Source organism: Melanerpes formicivorus, unplaced genomic scaffold (genome assembly GCF_026170545.1).
Source record: "Melanerpes formicivorus ecotype bairdi unplaced genomic scaffold, bMelFor1.0.p_v2 SCAF_25, whole genome shotgun sequence".
NCBI lineage: Eukaryota > Metazoa > Chordata > Aves > Piciformes > Picidae > Melanerpes > Melanerpes formicivorus.
The window spans coordinates 12,580,830-12,599,014 of NW_027142377.1; the positions used below are offsets into that span (position 1 = coordinate 12,580,830).

Genomic DNA, 18,185 nt, shown 5'->3' on the forward strand with positions numbered 1-18,185 from the left:
AATAAAACTCTTCAAGAAACACAGGCTTTAGCAGAGAAATAAAAAGCAGCATTCAAGTAGGAAGGACCCCATCTGGGTATTAAGCTTAGGGACTAATTTCAGTACTACCTAAACATTAAATACAGTTATTTTTGTTAGTATTTATAACTGTCAATTGAAACAAATAGTTTTTAGACATAAATGTCCCAAAGTTTCTCTAAACACAACATAAAATACAACTTTAAACTAATTTGTTCTTTACAACTCCTTTACATGCCTCTAAGAATCATCAGAGAAAAAGACTCATGTAAAGACTACACTAGAGAACACTGGTTTCTTATTTCCTATTGTGGCTTATGCATAATGTTATTTAATAGTAGACTTAAAATTCTGATTTCTGTGTTATCACTGTCTATACACAGACTGATAAACTTTGAAATGTCAAAGTTTTCTTCAAATGCTGCTGGCAGAAAGGCAAAATAGTTGATATCATCTGCATGTCCTGTACTGCTTTGATCACAGAAGAATGAAAATATGCACTTTTACAGTCTACTCATTTCATGTAACTATGGCAAACAAAGAAAACAATTTTAAATCAAATATATGCAAATACAAATTAAGGGAATTAGCCTGAATAGAGAGCTACTGAGAAAAGGGTCTTCCCAAATCTAATCTAAAGCTCATATACAGACTGTTCAGCCTTTTTACACAGTGATATTTAGATCAAAGTTCAGTGTTTGTGCACTCTCCAAACCAAACATTATTTGTCCCATGTTGTACAGAAAACTTTCCTGTAGAGAAGGGAGTTGAAAGATGGTTATTTTTATAAAAGATTTAAAGACACATTGAGAAGTACTGAGAAAAGCAAATGATTCACAGAATGACCCAACTTCAGCTCTGTTGTGACCAACGTGTTCAAAAGCCATAAAACCTACTCAAAATAAAGAGCATTTTGGGAATTTATCAATTGTTCTATTTGCTCATAAGGATTTATTTGTAATTTCCCACCCTTGATTCCCCCTCCCCAGCCTCCTTCCCCCAATCCTTCTTACAGACAGTAAGAACTAATCTTTCTTTTTACTTCTTTACCTAAAGGAAGATAGCGAGTTTCACATTCTAACACGACAACTGAGAGTTAGTGATTGAGAGACACTTTCCTAGCAAATGAAAAATTTGTAATGAAATTGCCAGAGTTGATAACACTAAAGAATCTTTTAGACTGCAGAGTCTTTGGGGAAAGGAATTTCATTTAGCATAATTGCAATCCCCACAACAATGGCCGAGTCATGAGGTCTGTGGTGACAGGTTGGACTGAATGATCTGTGAGGTCTCTTCCAACCTTAGTGATACTGTGGTACTGAGATCTCCTGGTGTTGCAGTACGAATATTTCATAATCTAGTCCATAGACTAATTCTATTTCACAGAATTAGCCACAAAAGGCTAAGGTGTCCCCAAAGCTTAGTATAAATTTAATGTCATGGTGAAGAATCTAACACATATTTTAGAATTCTGTTAAAATAATTTACAGAACCATGTGCTACCTGAAGTTAGAAATTATCAACATAATCCAATGTCCCTCTCTGAAAACTGAGATATCTACAAATAAAGCAGAAGATAGTTTATTACAATCAAGCACAGATGCTTGAACATGACAACTGAATTTACAATGAAGAATTGCATAATAATGAAACAAAAATTCCTGCAGCACCTTCAGCTTTCTTTCCCATCCTCAAATCTCAAGATACAGCAAACATCTAGACAATTTGCATATAATTAGATCCATAAACTGCAGTAGAAAAGATGACCAAATGTACTTGGCCAGTATCTGTTAATCCTAAAGTTATGATACACTTCTACAGAAAACTTCATTTTTTTTATATTTGAAAAGCACATTAGAATGACTAATTTTATTATTTCCCTCTATAGTTCTGGACTAATTTTACCTGAAGAAACCTTACTGCATCATCTGAACCCTAATGACTAAGAACAGGGAAAGTATATGACGGGGTCAAACTGGTTCAAGTTTCAAATGTCCCTTGCTTACTAAGCCATATTCTACTAAGACATTTATTATGGTGGAGCATAAAGTTGGATTGATCCCTATTTATCTTAAGGGCAAAAGAAGGTGTACAGATGGCCATAAAAACCTTGCATAGTGATAAAATATTATCATAGAAGCAACAGTTTATTTTATTCAGTTTGCCCTGTAACTTATTAATACTTCAATCTGAGATCTTTTGATGTATCCCCTTCAAATCTCATGGATAAAAACAAGAAACTGGGGAAGAAGCAAGTCAAACCAGCATTTGTAAACAGAGGTCACATGTCATAAATCTTTTAGAGTTGTTCAAAATTGCTAATATAGGAAAAGCAATCACTATGGGATATGTGGGTTTCCAAAAACCTTTTGTCCCTCACAAAAGGTTAACTGATTTGCTGTGAAATAAGGTGAAAAGCTTACATGAAGTAGTAATTAGCTAAAACATAACAAGCGAAATCCAGAAGAGTTAAGAAGCAGTTTTCACTGCAGAGGGGTACTACCTGTTCAGTGTATTGATTAATGATCTGGACAAGATGGTAAACACCAGAGTGATTGTGAAAAACAAGTAAGAAAGAATGCAGCAAACGGCTGCAGTAGAAGCTCATGATACTGAGTGACTAAGAGATCAACTGTTGAAAGGATAGATAAATCTATAGTAATCACAGAATTGTAGGGGTTGTAAGTGGCTGCTGGAGATCAACTTGTCCAAGCCTCCTGCTAGAGCAGGTTGCACAGGAACATATCCAGGCAGGTTTTAAAAGTCTCCAAAGAAGGAGACTTCACAACGAATCTGGGCACCCAATGCCGGTGCTCCAGCACATTCACAGGAAAAAAACTTCCTCCTCAAGCTCAAGTAAAACCTCCTGTATTCTGATTTGTACCCATTGCCCGTCATCCTATCACTAGGCACAACTGAGAAGATGACCTCCACCCTTTAAGTATTTATAAACACTGCTAAGATGCTCTCAGTCTGCTCTTTCCCAGGATAAAGAGTTGCAGCTCTCTCAGCCTGTCCTCATAAGAGAGATGCTCCAATCTCCTCATGATCTTTGTGACCTCCTGCTGGACTCTCACCAGCAGTCCCCTGTGCTTCTTGAACCAAGGAACCCATAACTGAACACGATATTCCAGGTGTGGCTCCAGTAGGCAGAGTAGAGGGAGAGAAGAACCTCTCCTATACTCTTCTTAATGCATTCCAGAATACTGTTGGCCTTCTTAGACATGAGGGCTAATGCACATGAAGACAAACAGCATTAACTTTCCCCACACTGTTAAAGGATATGAACAGGAGATTAACTCTGAAAAATAAGATCTTGCTGCTGTGGGAAAAGCAGTTGTTGAAATGAATGCAATAATTTTCATGCAAATAAGCAAACAAAGATACATTAGTCTGGAAAAGGAGCAGCTGAGGGAATTGCATGAAAAACATTGCAAAAGATAAATAACATAGAAAGGGATTAGGAAACTGGTTTGTTTGTCCTTTTCAAGGCATAAGAAGCCCTTAGGCCCTCTTCAGAGCATAAGAAGCAGCACTATGAATTAGAAGATAGTAGGATAAAAGTCAAAGACTGTATTTCCTTACATAACAAACTCTGGCTCGAAAAGCCCCTAAGCCAGAAATCAGAGGTGCAGGCGATACACACTATAAATAATTTTGCGTAATTTCCCCTGGTTTTGTATTCTCTTGTGGGCATCTCCTGGGAACAAGCTATTTGACTACATAGTCCTTTAGTCTGACCCAGTGATTGAGCTGGCTGACCTTCAAGTGTTCTATCTACTAAACAGCTGCTGCTGCTCATGTTAAAAACTCTTCACACTATTCCTCCAAAGCATGTTTTGAGATCATCTGCCTAATTACAGCTCTCATCCTCTGGTTCATTTCACACCTTTGGCTTTCTGCTGAGACCACCACCAAAGCTGCCAATGAATGCCAGTTTGTTTGCAACATCCACTACAAAATGAACTGAACACAGAAAGCTCATTTGATAGAGCACTGAACAAAAATCAGGTTGTAATGACACATAATCGCTACCCACGTGGGACAGCTGTGTACCCTTGACCTGAAGGACAGCCTGATTCTGTGTCCTGTTATCAATCACTGACCCATGAAGGACAAGAGAGGGAAGTGCTTTGTATGTTTTTAAAACACCTCTACGATACCTCATTATGGGGCAGCCAAGAAATTTTCCCAAAAGCAGAATGAGTCCAGAAAGTCTTCTGCTAAGTGGGAGACATAATCAGATGTGTCTCTTCATTAAGTTCCTATTAAGAAAGTAGGAACAAAGGTAAAAGATCACAGCTGGTGGGAACTGTAATTTTTCATCTTTTTGTGACATACAGTTTTTAGAGCTTGGGAAACTCATTTTATATTGTGTTGGGGTTTTTTTTTTGTTATTAACTGTCATTGATTCTAAATCTCTGTGAGAAAAATGTCATGTCCCTCAGAAGGAAGCAGCCACAATGGTATTTCGGGTTGACATATCATTCTTTGATTAAACACATGCTTCAGGCAGGGTGAAACTGGGTTAATTCTCTTTTGGAGTCAGAAATATTCAGGGTCATATCACTCAGCATGATTAAGCTTTTTTTAAAACATTTTTCATCTCCTATTACAAATACTCTCTGTACTGCAGAAAGGCAAGTCTCCATAGTGGATGTAGATGAAAGACTATGCCTGGAGTAGCTATGTATCTATTACAAGCAATGATTGTTGGACTCCATGATCTAAGAGGTCTTTTTCAACCTTAATGATTCTATGATTCTCATACCACAATTAAGTAAAGAGGCAACAGTGATTGGTACAGTTTACTTCTAGAAGACTAAACACTGAGCAAACAGTCTTAAATGGCACAAGGGGAGTTTTGGATTGGCTATTAGGAAAAAGTTCTTTACTGAAAGGGTGGTCAGGCATTGGAACAGGCTGCCAAGTGAGGTGTTCAGTAAACATGTAGACATGGCACTTTGTAACATAGGTTTTATATATATATATGTGCAGGATTAGTTTTCACCCATGTATGATGAAGCATTTGCTTATACTTCTCTAGGAGCAGACAGGAAACAACAGCTGTAGTCTGGTTGGAGAAGAAAACAAGTCTCTTCTATTTAGCAGCACTAGAGTCATATATTAGCTTACTTTAATCATTGAACAACACAATAATCAAGAAATAGCAGAGTAGAGACAGGAGCAAAAGTCCTGTGATGCTAAACTAAAAGAAACACATTATTGAGATACCTGCAGCAAACAGAAGTCAATTAGAGCATTCGACTTGTCTCACAATACAGAGGGATTTAATGATATCAAAATACCTGTGCATTGCTTTGATGCAACATCAATTCAGGAGAGAGTCTGTGTTTGTTTATTTTTAATGGACTTCTTACATGCAGGTGCACAATTCTGCAGCAGCTTCAAGAAGACAGTAATTATCTGGTAAAATATGCATCACCAAATCATTTAATAGATAAATGCTTCTATACAGGAAACAAGCTCTTCCACATGAAGTAACAATTTGGATAAGAAATTTGATGCCTTTAAAATTCAATGAAAGCAGCAACTTCTGATTATATAGTTCTATTCTACATTATATTAATTGACAGATGCTTAATTAAATGAGAGGAAGGTGAAATGTGAAACATGGATACTACTCTTCCCTTTCTGTCAGCGGAAAGAAATGCTTTTAATTCTAATGCTGCATCGCATGCACGCTTTTAAAATCTAATGCCTGCTCTTGATGGCATTTCATGGATAGTCTGGGACACCTGAATGGATAGTTTTGCAGACATTGAGCACCTATACGTGGAGTTGACACAGACAGTCTGTACAGTTGCACATATTAGAGACTTAAATGGCCGGAATCCACTGCAGTAGCTATGTGTTTAAATCAGTGGGCTTGCTATTCTGTGAAGAATACGTTAAATTTGTAAGGAACAAATTAAACCCTTTCCATTATATAAGTTTCTCTATGAGCGATTTACAATGGAAATATTAATGAATATTTTATTACAGCTGTGCTGCTAGGTGCTATTACACTATTATTTATTTAATGAACCAGTAAGGCACACACCTGACTAAGATATTTTTAGAGAATACATATGGACTGTTTGACAGAATCTAGCACCTTTTTCTTTAATTTCTTTCCCTTGGGCTAGTATGTAATTGGTTCCTGAGTAACCTCAATAACCTTGCCTGAAACACCTTTCGAGAAATACTCTTCCTTTAAGGGGTAGGAGACAGAGTAGCTTATATTGAATCTCAGCATAAGGGCAAGAAGTAATTCTGACTCATCTCAAACCATAACAGCAGGCAGAAATCAAAACACAATATTAAAAGTATATAAGGAATAGAAAAGAAAAAAACATAGGATAGGATGGGATGGAATGGAATGGGATGGAATGGGATGGAATGGGATGGGTTGGAAAGGACCCCAAGATCATCCAGTCCAACCCCCCTGCAGTAAACAGGAGCATCCAGTGGAGGATGTCTCTCCTCTCTGCCATGGAGGGTGGACTAGATGACCTTTGTAGGTCTCTTCCAATCCAAACTACATCAGGTTGCTCAGAGCCCAATCAAGCCTGATCTTGAGTACCTCCAGGTATGGGGCCTCCATCACCTCCCAGGGCAACCTGTTTCAATGTTCCACCACCCTCATGGTAAAGAGTTTCTTCCTGTTGTCCAAATCAGATGCACCTTTTACTAGTTTAAAACCATTGCCCCTTGTCCTAGTGCTACTAGGTGCCCTTGTAAATAGTCCCTCCCAGCTTTCTTGTAGGCATCCTTGAGGTACTGGAAGGCTGCTATAACATCTGCTTCTCCAGGCCAATCCCTCAAAATGCAATGTTGAGATTTTATTTTTCTGGTGTTACATTATAAATGCAAGTGTACTCAGACTTCAGCTGCTACAGACAGCTTTTGGCAGCCCTTCATGTCCCCAAATGGGGCATGCTGTCCCTGCTTAGGAAAAATAAGCTCAAGGTTAAGGAAATCCTTTGAACTCCAGAGTTTGCACACTCCTCAGGATAAACCTGAGACTTGACTCTTGCTTGTATCACTAACTAGGAGCCCTGTTAAGTGTCAGATTTTTGCAGGAACTTGTGGAATGACACATGATCAGAAATCATTTTTAAAATATTTTTAAATTATCTTTATCTCCTGAGCCATTTTCTTTCTACTGATGCTGCAAACTGAAATAAATTACTAAAAGCTACAAGAAACTATGTATTCACATGAACAGGCTGTGGATGGGAACATACATATAATTAAACAATGAAACCAGATACTCAACAAATGCAAGTTACTATTTTTGGCTTGGCCTATTAGTCTGTGGCCAGCAGGTCAAGAGAGGCCATTCTTCCCTTTTACTGTGCCCTTGTGAGACCTCACCTCAAATACTACATCCAGCTCTGGTGTCCCCACCATACAAAGGGCATGGAACTGTTGGAGCAAGTCCAGAGAAGGGCCACAAAGATGAGCCATGAGGATCATCCTCAGAATCCTCTGATATGAGGACAGACTGAGAGAACTTGGGTTGTTCAGCCTAGAGAACAGAAGACTCTGGGGGGACCTTTGAACACTTGAAGGGACCCTACAGGAAGGCTGGAGAGAGACTTTTCATAAGGGAATTATTTTAAGATGACACAGAGTAAGTTGAGACTGGATCTTAGGAAGAAGATCTTCAATATGAGTGTGGAGGGACTTGCTAACAGGTTGCCCAGAGAGGCTGTGAATGGCTCCTCCCTGGGGGTATTCAAGGCCAGGCGGAGCAACTGAGTCTAGTTGAGAGGGGTCTCTGCCCATGGCAGGGAGGTTGCAGTAGATGATTGCTAAGGTCCCTTCCAACCTAAGCCACTCTATGATTCTGCGTTCCTGCTTGACTTTTTTTCTGAAAGACAAATAACAAAGCCATAAACTTTCCTATGACCTTGGTCTTTAACTTCTTTTACAGTGGAAACAGACTTGGACTTAGGCCAGCGTCACTTAAAAAAATTGAAGCTACCTTCTTTGAAGGTGTGTGGATAACAGCTTAATTTTCAGCGTTCACTTGTTTAGCAGCTAGGAAGGCTTGTATTTTACCAGCTTTTGTTACAGCCCTAACTGACAAAAAAATAAAAATAGTTCCCAAACCCACATTGGACTTCAGCTTTACTTGGAAATTAAAGAAGCATTTAACTTTTGTGCAGAAGAAATTAGCAACCTCATCAATCAGATGTTAAATACAAGCAGAAATAAGCCTGCTGAAAGGATTAGTAGTGACAGTGAGGATCAATATAACTAAAAGATAAGACTTTTAGAGTTACCTTTTATTCACTTCATTAATGCCATAGTGAAAGTCCCAATCAACTCTGACTAGAAAAAACATAGAACTTTTGAACAGTTAAGTCTAAATCAAACAATTTCAATTCTCAATGTCAAAAGCACTTCCTTAACAATCTCATAGTAGTGGAGGAGGAAGGTGTTTACTAGGCTTTGACAGCTTTTACAGCTATTATTTCTGAGGGATATAATCAGAAAGAGAAAATTTGAGTTATTTTCCACTCTAGCTAGAAAGGGGACAGTCACTTCATATTTTACTAATTGAGGAAACCACAGCTCACTTGTCTGCAGTGTGTTTATGTCATTTCATGCAGGTCCTCAGCACAGCAGCAGTCCAACATCCTTAAGTGTATCTAGCTGTGTTCATCTATTTTAAGTTTCTCTTCAGATAGCTAATGGAAGCCATTACTTTCATGAGATTAACCAGTGCTGTACCTCTATGTGACATGTTGTTTGCACGTATTACATTAATTACATTTTATGCATGTAGATTACCGCATGATAACACCCTGAACTGGAAGTAAATTTAAAGTTACTTTCATATTCAGGGAGAAAATTATAGATTTTCAAATCAGGAGTCGGCAGTCTATTGGTATCACATGCTACACTACCCCAATAGAAAAGTACTGACCGGAAATCGTGAGAACTTTTCTTCTTTAAATTGAGCTACAGGATGATAAAAATTTAAAACAAAAGGAAAGTTCAGAATGATCACGAGCATGTTCATGTAGAGTTGGAAAACACTACAGCAATGTAAAACTGCTGAAGCTTTTGAATACAGGGCCTCAATCCCAATTCAATGGTGTGCTCACACACTCTACTGAAGTATCCATCAGAACAGCTGTAACTCTCAGTAAGAGGCTGTCAATCCCCTTGCTTTTGATCCTCTTCTCTATTTGCCTTTACACATCTCAGACTGAGTCAGATCATTCTCTTAATCTGGAATGAGGACCACCATTACAGGTTTAGCATCCTAGTCATCCCACCATGAACTGGGCATCCATAGTTTTCCTATTTTAAAATCCATACTCTCTGATGAAGTAGGTAGTGGCTTTCTACAAAGCAAAGATTTTAACAGGCAAAACAAAACCACCAGGGAAAAATATTTCAAAGTCAGTTGGAAATGTTAAGTGCCTGTTTAGTTTCATTTAACCAGCTAAACTAAACATGGACTACCAAAATTAAATCAGTTCTTAAATTATATGAACACCAAGAAAATAATTATTTACACATTATTTATCACTTGTTACAATATCACTTTTAGTCAATTCAGGGAAGCTGGATTTCCAAACAAATGAAAACATATTCCATTGTCCCTTTGCACTGTAACAATTATATTATCCAATAGTATCTTAAAAACAATTTTGTTTTATTTCTACTCTCTTTTTTTTCACCTCCAATTTCTCCAGACATCTGGCCTGGACATCTAGGAAAATATATGTACAGAATTTTCTTCATTGTTTTGTATTTAGAATCCTGTAAATAACCTGTAATCATTAGCCTAGAGACCACCAGCTCTGAATGTTTTAAGTTCCCCTTGAAACTTCACACTGTGTTTAATAAACCACTTATAAGGTACTGATGAATGTATCTGCCACTACCAGTTTCTATTACATTTGTCACAGTGCCCAAGCACAAAATAATTAGGTGTGAAGAGAGCACTTCAGCTCATTTCTCCACATTCCAGGGAACCCTGCTGAAATGCTATACTGCATCCTGAGGATGGTATCACATCACATATTACAGATGCTTCACAGCAGAGGTGATAAAGTTATGTCTAACAGAGGCAAGCTAGCACCAGAACTGAAATTGGTATCAAGCAGAAGCAACTTGATGCTAACATGGCTACACTATGCTTTATATGATCCAAGCTAACACCACCAAAACATAGCCTATTGCATCAGGTGAATGTCACAGCCTGGACTCAGTATAAGCTCAAGTCTATTGTTTTGTTTTTCTAGGACAGACATGACAAATGACAGCTCGGTAAAACAGACAACACTAATTCCTCACCTCTCATTCCTGCCCTTTCTTCTGCACTGTGCATTGTCTAATGTAGCATGGATCAGACTGCGGTTAAGGAGGACATACAACTGCAACACAAACTTAGAAGGTGCGGTATTCGTCAGATCTACTCTGATAACCTGACATTAAAAAAGGATTGTAATTTCCTTAGCCTTACTGGAAATACCGTTATAGGAAATGTCAGTTCTGCTCTTCCTTTGCCATAACACTAAAATAAGTACTCACTAGCTGGTAGTTGAAAGACATTTAAAACCACTTTTGAAGATTTGATCGCAGCTTAGTCACACTCACAATTTACTCTGATAAAAGTCTGACCACACACCTGCAGTGGACCATCCCAAAAGCCAGTCATGCTTGCTTAGCACACTTAGAACCTTGCTTTGCATTTCAGAAGAGGAATATGACATTTTTTCAGCTTGTTTCCTATGAAGGGAGAATGAGACTTCTTACTAGGCCAGATATAAAACTGCTTTGCTTTATTTGACTTCTAAGCCTTACTCTCTGGTGTATACATAGCTCCTCATGTGACTTTATGCCAAGCTTCAGAGAAATTAAGAGCTTTAAAAAGCAAGCTAGTACCTTAGTACTCCTCTTCCCCCCCCCCCCCCCTTAAAATTTTCTCTTTTATTTCCTGTTTCTTTTCCATGTATATTTCAAGCTAATGCACAGCCTGTTGTGTGCTACCTTGGCAACCAAGTATGCACTATTCTGTTACAAGCCTACAAAACTCCCAGACATTTATTTATGTTTTTGTAATGCATAGAATTCCAAGTGTGCAATTCCCACAATAGAGTCATAAACATTATTGGAAGTTGTTAAGGCACACTCATTCTAGCACTCAACAGGCATTAATATACTAAAATGTGCAATGCAATTACGGGCAATCATCTGACCCAGTCCTCTTAAAATGCAAGAAAGGTCTTTGTGAACACCTGGTAGACAGCATTGCAGAGTGCTAGACCCTGAGGGCAGACTTGGGTTCTTAAGTAAGATGACAACACAAGATAATTAAAGGTAACGGTTATCTGAATAATCAAAAACAAATAAACAAGAAACCTTATGTATTTATTGAGTTTGGACCTCAGGCACTAAGGTACAGGTATCAGGACAGGAAAGCACACTTATTTTTATTTACTGTATGTGTATAATATATTTATGTTGTGATATATTTTTAATCAGAAGAACACAAGCCTTAAGGATTAGTTTAGAGAGACACTGCTCAAAGTGCAAAGCCTGGGAGTACAGTAAGTACAGTAAGCAGCAGACAGTGGCATCTCTAGCTGAGTAGGAAAGAAAAGGAAAAACAGAGCAGAGGAGAAGCCTTTAGTCCATTCACCGGGCATTCCTTCTGTAAAATTTAATCTCAAAGGAAAAAAGATAGCTGCAATTTCTTAGGAGTTAAACAAGTTTGGATGAAGATCCATGTCGTTGTAGGGCTAGCATTTGCATCTTCAGTATTCATTCTGAAAAGAGCAGTAGTGTCCCTTACTAAGGCATCCTATCTAATGTGGTTTGGTAACTAATATTTTTCCCAGAGAAAGGAATTTCTTTTTTTATTTCCTGTAATGCTGCAATTAATTCAATTATACCCAATCATCACAGCAAAAAGTACTGGATATTCTGTGAATTAGAGAAACAGACCTTTTTTTCCCTTAAGTCTGCTTTTCTGTTTTAGTTTTGCTTTTCCTCTCTTTCTTTCCAATCACAAAAGAGCTTGCTCCAATAATTCAACTTAAGGTTCCATGTTCATTTCAGAATCTCTAGGTGGACTAAATTTAATAGTATAATACTACAATTCAACGAAGTGTGACAGAAGTTCACATGAATTCATGCTTAAATCTTACTCTGCTCGTTGCTACAGCTAATCACCGGTCTCACAAGAAGAACCTGGCAGCCCAGGGCACCATGTTGACTACTTTAAGTACAGAATTTTATAATATATGCACTTAAAAAAAAAGTAATAAAAATCAGTCAGCCAATCAAACAAGCAACAAAATCAGGGTAGTCTTACAGTCCCACACCAGCATTTTGAGGCTCAGAATGGAAAGAGAAATCGTATAGCTTACACCATGTTTTTGTTATGCATTTGCTTACAGTGTTAGTTGAGTTTCCATTTAAATGTAAGCCACTGTCAAAGAGAGGTGATGAAGCCCCACTGCTGTGATCACTGGATGGTCCAGGGGAACCTGGAAATCAGATCATGAAAAAAATTGCTTATGCTAAAAACATTTGTGTATCAGGCCATACCTATTCTAGCTGTGAAATACAGCAACAAGTTTTAATATAAATCACTAAACCAAACCAAAAGTACTGCTTGCATTTTAGAATGATAACCAATATAATATCCATATGCTATACTCTTGAAAGAAAAAAAGTAGCTAAATGCCATTTTATAGAGGTTGTGTTCATGGGAACTATTTGTATGCTTAACTATTTACAAGATTAAGGTTTTTTCCAATAGCTATAAGATATTTAAAATCAAGAATTCACACCTCATAGTACAACCACGGACTGTATTTATAAACATAGCTATTAAGAAACTCTCAGGCAAGTACTAAGTGTACACACACACACACTTTATTAATGGACACATCCTTAAAGTGCCAATTACTTTCAACATAATGCACATTCTCAAACTGAGACATTAGAAGCAAAGTCATTGTAAGATCTTGTTATTATATGAATGTGTTAAGGTTACACAGCTATAACCTTCAAGGTATCACTTATTTTAGCAGTTATGCACCATGATCCTACTTTAGTAGTTAAAATTACTTCAGGAAAGGTTAATAGTTTTGTAACATACAATCATGGAAATAGCACAAAGACTCATCAATATGTAATTTTTGTTTAAATGTAAATGTTAATATATAGCACCAATAATATACAATTACTATCAGACAGTGTTTGATCTCATCAATAAAGCACGCTGATTTCACAGCATTACATCATAAAAAACTCCTTTTTCCATATGAAGAAGTCACTTGAAATTGCCTGTAAGCCATTTCATATTAATAAGTCTGTCAAGTCTAACATCACAGAAGTCAAAAAGTCATTCTTAACCAGATGTTTTTGTATGTATCTACTCCACTTATCTGGAAGATTTAGTAAAATAGAACTTAATTCAGCAAAAGCTCACTTTCTCCATAACAAATCTGCCAGTTTAGTGCTGAGGTCTCAGAAGTATACCCCAAATTGTGAAGTTTCAGCATGTTTCCATTTGGAGTCCTTTCTGTACAGCATTAAGATGATGTCAGCAGAAGGAACTGTTATGCTTTGCTTCTACGGGTCTAAGCCAAGCGCTGACTTGAGTAGCTAGCCACAACATTTTGTAGCTAATGTAAAAAGATGGAAGACCACAAAAATCCATCTGTTCCAACTTCAGTCTTGCAGTAACTTACTGGAACAGTAGCAGTGGGACTGTGAGCTCTAGGTAAGCAATTGGATTTGATGATCTCAAAGGTCTCTTCCAATCCTGACAATTCTAAGATTTCTGGGGGGTTTTCCTTTTTTTTTTTGTTTAATACATAAAATTTTAAAAGTTGGCCTTAAATTCTCCACTGAAGGTCTGCTTGTTGGGAAATTACAATGTCTCCAGCAGCACACAACTATGACAGGTCTATGAGTCACGTAAGATTCTTAAAGTGCAATTATCCCACCTCTTCAGCAATTTGAGCCTATTGAAGGACATGAATTTAGGTATTTTCAAATCTCTAATCCAAGTTTTACCATAATACAAGATATGCTAGAATAAATGGGGGGGTGGGGGGTGCCTACAAGCCAGCCTCCAAACAATCAGGTAGTCTTTCCTTCCTGCTCTTAGAACAAAACACAGTGCACATACATATGATATCCATGGTACAAAATATACTAAAACACAGGAAATCTTTTAGTATCTGCTACTTTAGCTCTCACCCCAGAAGAAAAGACTCCAAACCAAGTGGTAGGTACCAGTCCAATCTCTGGGCTGTTCATTTGAGGAAGACTATCAAAACAAAGTGTTTATGTAAAATACATCTGCTACAGGTAAATCCCTGCTCCATGACAATACAGTATTGTGATGGGTACTGATGCCAGATCTTTCCAGCAGCCATTATTGACTGGCTGTCCTCTCCTTCCACCAAAATTCCACCACAGGCAGACAGGGAGCCTGTGAGAAATGCAAGCATACACTATGGTGGGCTTCATCTGTTTGCTTTGCTTATTCTCAGCTGTGGCTATTTTTTTTTTCCTATTTTTTTTCTCGAGAAGGTTGGGTTAGGAAGGGATGCCATAGGAGGGCCGATGATCTTTGCCTGAGCAATAGGTCAGTATGCTCAGAGAAGAAAAAACAGAACACAACAAAGCAACTTACCCTGTAAGATGAGAATGGGTCAGAGAGAGATAGCAAGGATATAGAAGTCTGCAGGTCACAAAATAGACTGAGATCTCCTTGGGGGTAGCAGGGAAAAGACAAGCAGGATGCTGAGGTAGGGGAAAGAAACTTTCTAAGGATCACAGGAATTTTTGTAATAACAGGAAATCACCAAGCCAGATGGCAAAACCTCAAGGACTCTCTTGCAGTGGTCCAGGTAGGAAGTACTTATAAATCATTTCACATTCTTTTTGATAGAATGACTGAGATTTTTCAATTAAAAAAAGAGATATTCTACCACTTAAAAATAAAGCCTAGGCTTTAATAAAGTAACTTTAAAAACCTTTGGCTTTATAGGCCTACAAAAGTCTTTATTAAAGTTCTGGTCAACTCAGACTCCCATCAACAGGTGGTTGTTTATTTCACTGAGTGAATTATGCTACATCCCTAACAAACAAAGCCCTGAAAGGCAGGACAGCAGATCAATGTACATCAGTTGGTCAGCAAGACCTTATCTTTTATAACAACTAGTCTTATGAACAACACTGCTGAATGCTGCTGTAGCCCTCTTGCATACAAATAAAAGCTCATTTATCTAACTTGATAATTATGTCATAGACAACCTCCAACAGACAAAAGAGCCCATTCCAGAAGAACAAATAAATTAAAATCAAAAAGAAACACTCCTGGTGATTTTTAATTACACTGCAAACTTTACAGCTTCAGAATACCTGGCAATTTGGTATGATTATCAGGAAGAAAAATTCTGCAGAGAGCCTCTTTTAGCATAAAATGTCCTGAAGTCTCCCCAGCAACAGTAGTCCTTACCTAAAAGGATCCTACATCCCTTCTGAACTCTGGGATCAGTATGCACTTAGCTGAACGAAAGAGTCCTTAATGACAATACTCAAGAGCTGATGCCATAATTATTAAGTATCAAGCTAACAAAAACCTCTCGTAGCCACTAACAACTTCCTGACCCAGCTCTGAAAAAAAAACCCAACCCAAAATTCTTTTTTTCATTTTCCACAAACAAAATCTATGCTCTCCCTAGCTGACAGTGACCTTAGGGCAAATCACAGCCCAGGGGGATGTCTATGTCCAATGAAGCAGATAATTAATGACCCTACTGGCCCATCTTAGCTTCTGATACAGGCCTGATAGCTTTTTGAGAAAGAATTCTCTGCCCTATGCAAAATTATGTCAAGCATTATGCAACATTGTATAAAACTGCTGCTCAAATTCCTGTGGCAAAGATTATTTGTTGGTATAATTTAATTCATGATTATGAAGAGCCTCACAATAGTCTAGTAAGGGCAAAAAGTCCCAGGCAGCTGTGAGTGAGACAACACTAGCCTAGCACCCAGAGTTAGAATCTCCTCCAAACAGAAATAAGTGGCCCTTGTACCATCTTTAAGTGTCAGTTAATCAGTTCCTGTGTCTGAATCCATGCAAAACCCGCTATTATTTTTCACAGTTCATGAAAGACAGAATCAACCGGATAAATGTGGTGAGAAGAGGGTGGTAGCATATCAGACCCTCAATGGGAAGGTTGTGAGTTCAAGCCTGCAGTGGGCAGTAGTGTTCTCCCTACTCTAGTCATGAGGTCTGGGGTGACAGGTTGGACTCGATGATCTTTGAGGTCCCTTCCAACCTTGGAATACTGAATGACTGAAAGATATTTCCCTGTTGTGGCCTCTTGTGCTTTTCCAAGCCATTTCACGAGATAGTGTAGGGACAGAACAGGTATGAGAAGGAAGGAGGGAGGGAGATACTACAGCTAAGATGTACCTATGTGAAATAATACTGGTTAAGAGGAAGAGACAGTAAGTTTGTATTTGAAGTGAACAAACCACAGTATTAAAACTGTGAGGAGAGCAGCTGTTCTGACTGAATATTTGAAGGTTGTGGGCCATGTATCTGAGTCTTCTGGGATGCTAGGAAAGACTTGGATACTTCAGATTTATATATGTACACACTTAAATCTTGTCTGCAGTGTGAGTTGGGAAGTCCTTTATAGCATAGTGTAATTGCTACTTAGGTTGTCATATGTGTTACCAATGATTGATGATGAAAACTCCTTTTAGTGCACAGGCTGGTGAGAAGCTCTTGAAATCATAGAATTATAGAAACATTTAGGCTGGAAAAAACCTTTAAGACCATTAAGTCCAACTATCAGCCTAACACTATCAAGTCTACTGCTAAACCATGTCCCTAAACACCACATATACATGCCTTTTAAGTATCTCCAGGGATGATAATTCCACCGCTCTGCTGGGGACCCTGCTCCAATGTTTGACAACCCTTTCAGTGGAAGAATTTTTCCCAATAACCAACCTAAACCTCCCCTGGTGCAATGTGAGGCCATTACCTCTCATTCTGTTACTTGTTACCAGGGAGAAGACACCAACATCCACCTCAGTACAATCTCCTTTCAGAGCACTGTAGAGAGCAATGACATTTCTCCTTGGTCTCATTTTCTCCAAACTAAACAACCCCAGTTGCCTCAGTTGCTCCTCGGAAGACACATTCTCCAGATCCTTCACCCACTGGGTTGCCCTTCTCTAGATCTGCTCTAGCACCTCAATGTCTATCTTGTAGGGAGGGGTCCAAAACTGAACAGAGTATTCAAGATGCAGTCTCACCACTGCAGAGCACAGGGTGGGAATCACTTGTCTAGGTTGTCACTGAAGGAGACACAATACACTCATTTAAGTTTCCCCAACTTGAGTCTGTTTTGTCCATGAGAATAGGACAGTTGAGGAAAGGTGTTGACTTGCTGGAATGTGTCCATAGGAGGGCAACAAAGCTGGTGAGGGGTTTGGATCACAAGCCCTGTGAGGAGAGGCTGAGGGAGCTGGGGTTGCTTAGCCTGGAGAAGAGGAGGCTCAGGGGAGACCTTCTTGCTGTCTACAACTACCTGAAGGGAGGTTGTAGAGAGGTGGAGGTTGGTCTCTTCTCCCAGGCAACCAGCACCAGAACAAGAGTACACATTCTCAAGCTGCACCAGGGGAGGTTTAGGCTGGATGTTAGGAAGAAATTCTTCATAGACAGAGTGGTTGCTCATTGGAATGGGCTGCCCAGGGAGGTGGTGGAGTCATCATCACTGGGGGTATTTAGAAGGAAACTTGATGGGGATCTTGGTGCCATGGTTTAGTTGATTAGATGGTGTTGGATGATGGGTTGGGCACGATGATCTCAAAGGTCTCTTCCAACCTGGTTTATTCTATTCTATTAAGTGATCTTCTTGTCTTTAACCTTGACCCATGAAATTTTTTGTTCTGTTTTCTCTCTATTGTCTGTATGAGGATTCAGAGAGAGCAGCTGGGTGGGAGTTTGGCTCTTAGCCATGGTTAACTGACCACATGTGGCAGAGTCCAAGTATATATATGATGTCAACCAACAAGATCAAATTGCTAGTATAACCAAGAATGAATACGGTCTATAACAGAAACTATTGATCATTAAATTACCTGATATA

At 38.6% G+C, this 18,185-nt stretch overlaps 1 protein-coding gene across 1 annotated transcript in view; it reads right to left on the reverse strand.

Moving 5' to 3' along the window:
* SNTG2 (syntrophin gamma 2) overlaps positions 1 to 18,185 on the reverse strand; it is a 102,729-nt gene that overhangs the window by 43,202 nt on the left and 41,342 nt on the right. The window contains exon 8 of the mRNA XM_068153401.1: positions 12,448 to 12,539. Coding sequence (XP_068009502.1) covers positions 12,448 to 12,539 — 92 coding nt within the window. The remainder of the gene's footprint in view (positions 1 to 12,447; positions 12,540 to 18,185) is intronic.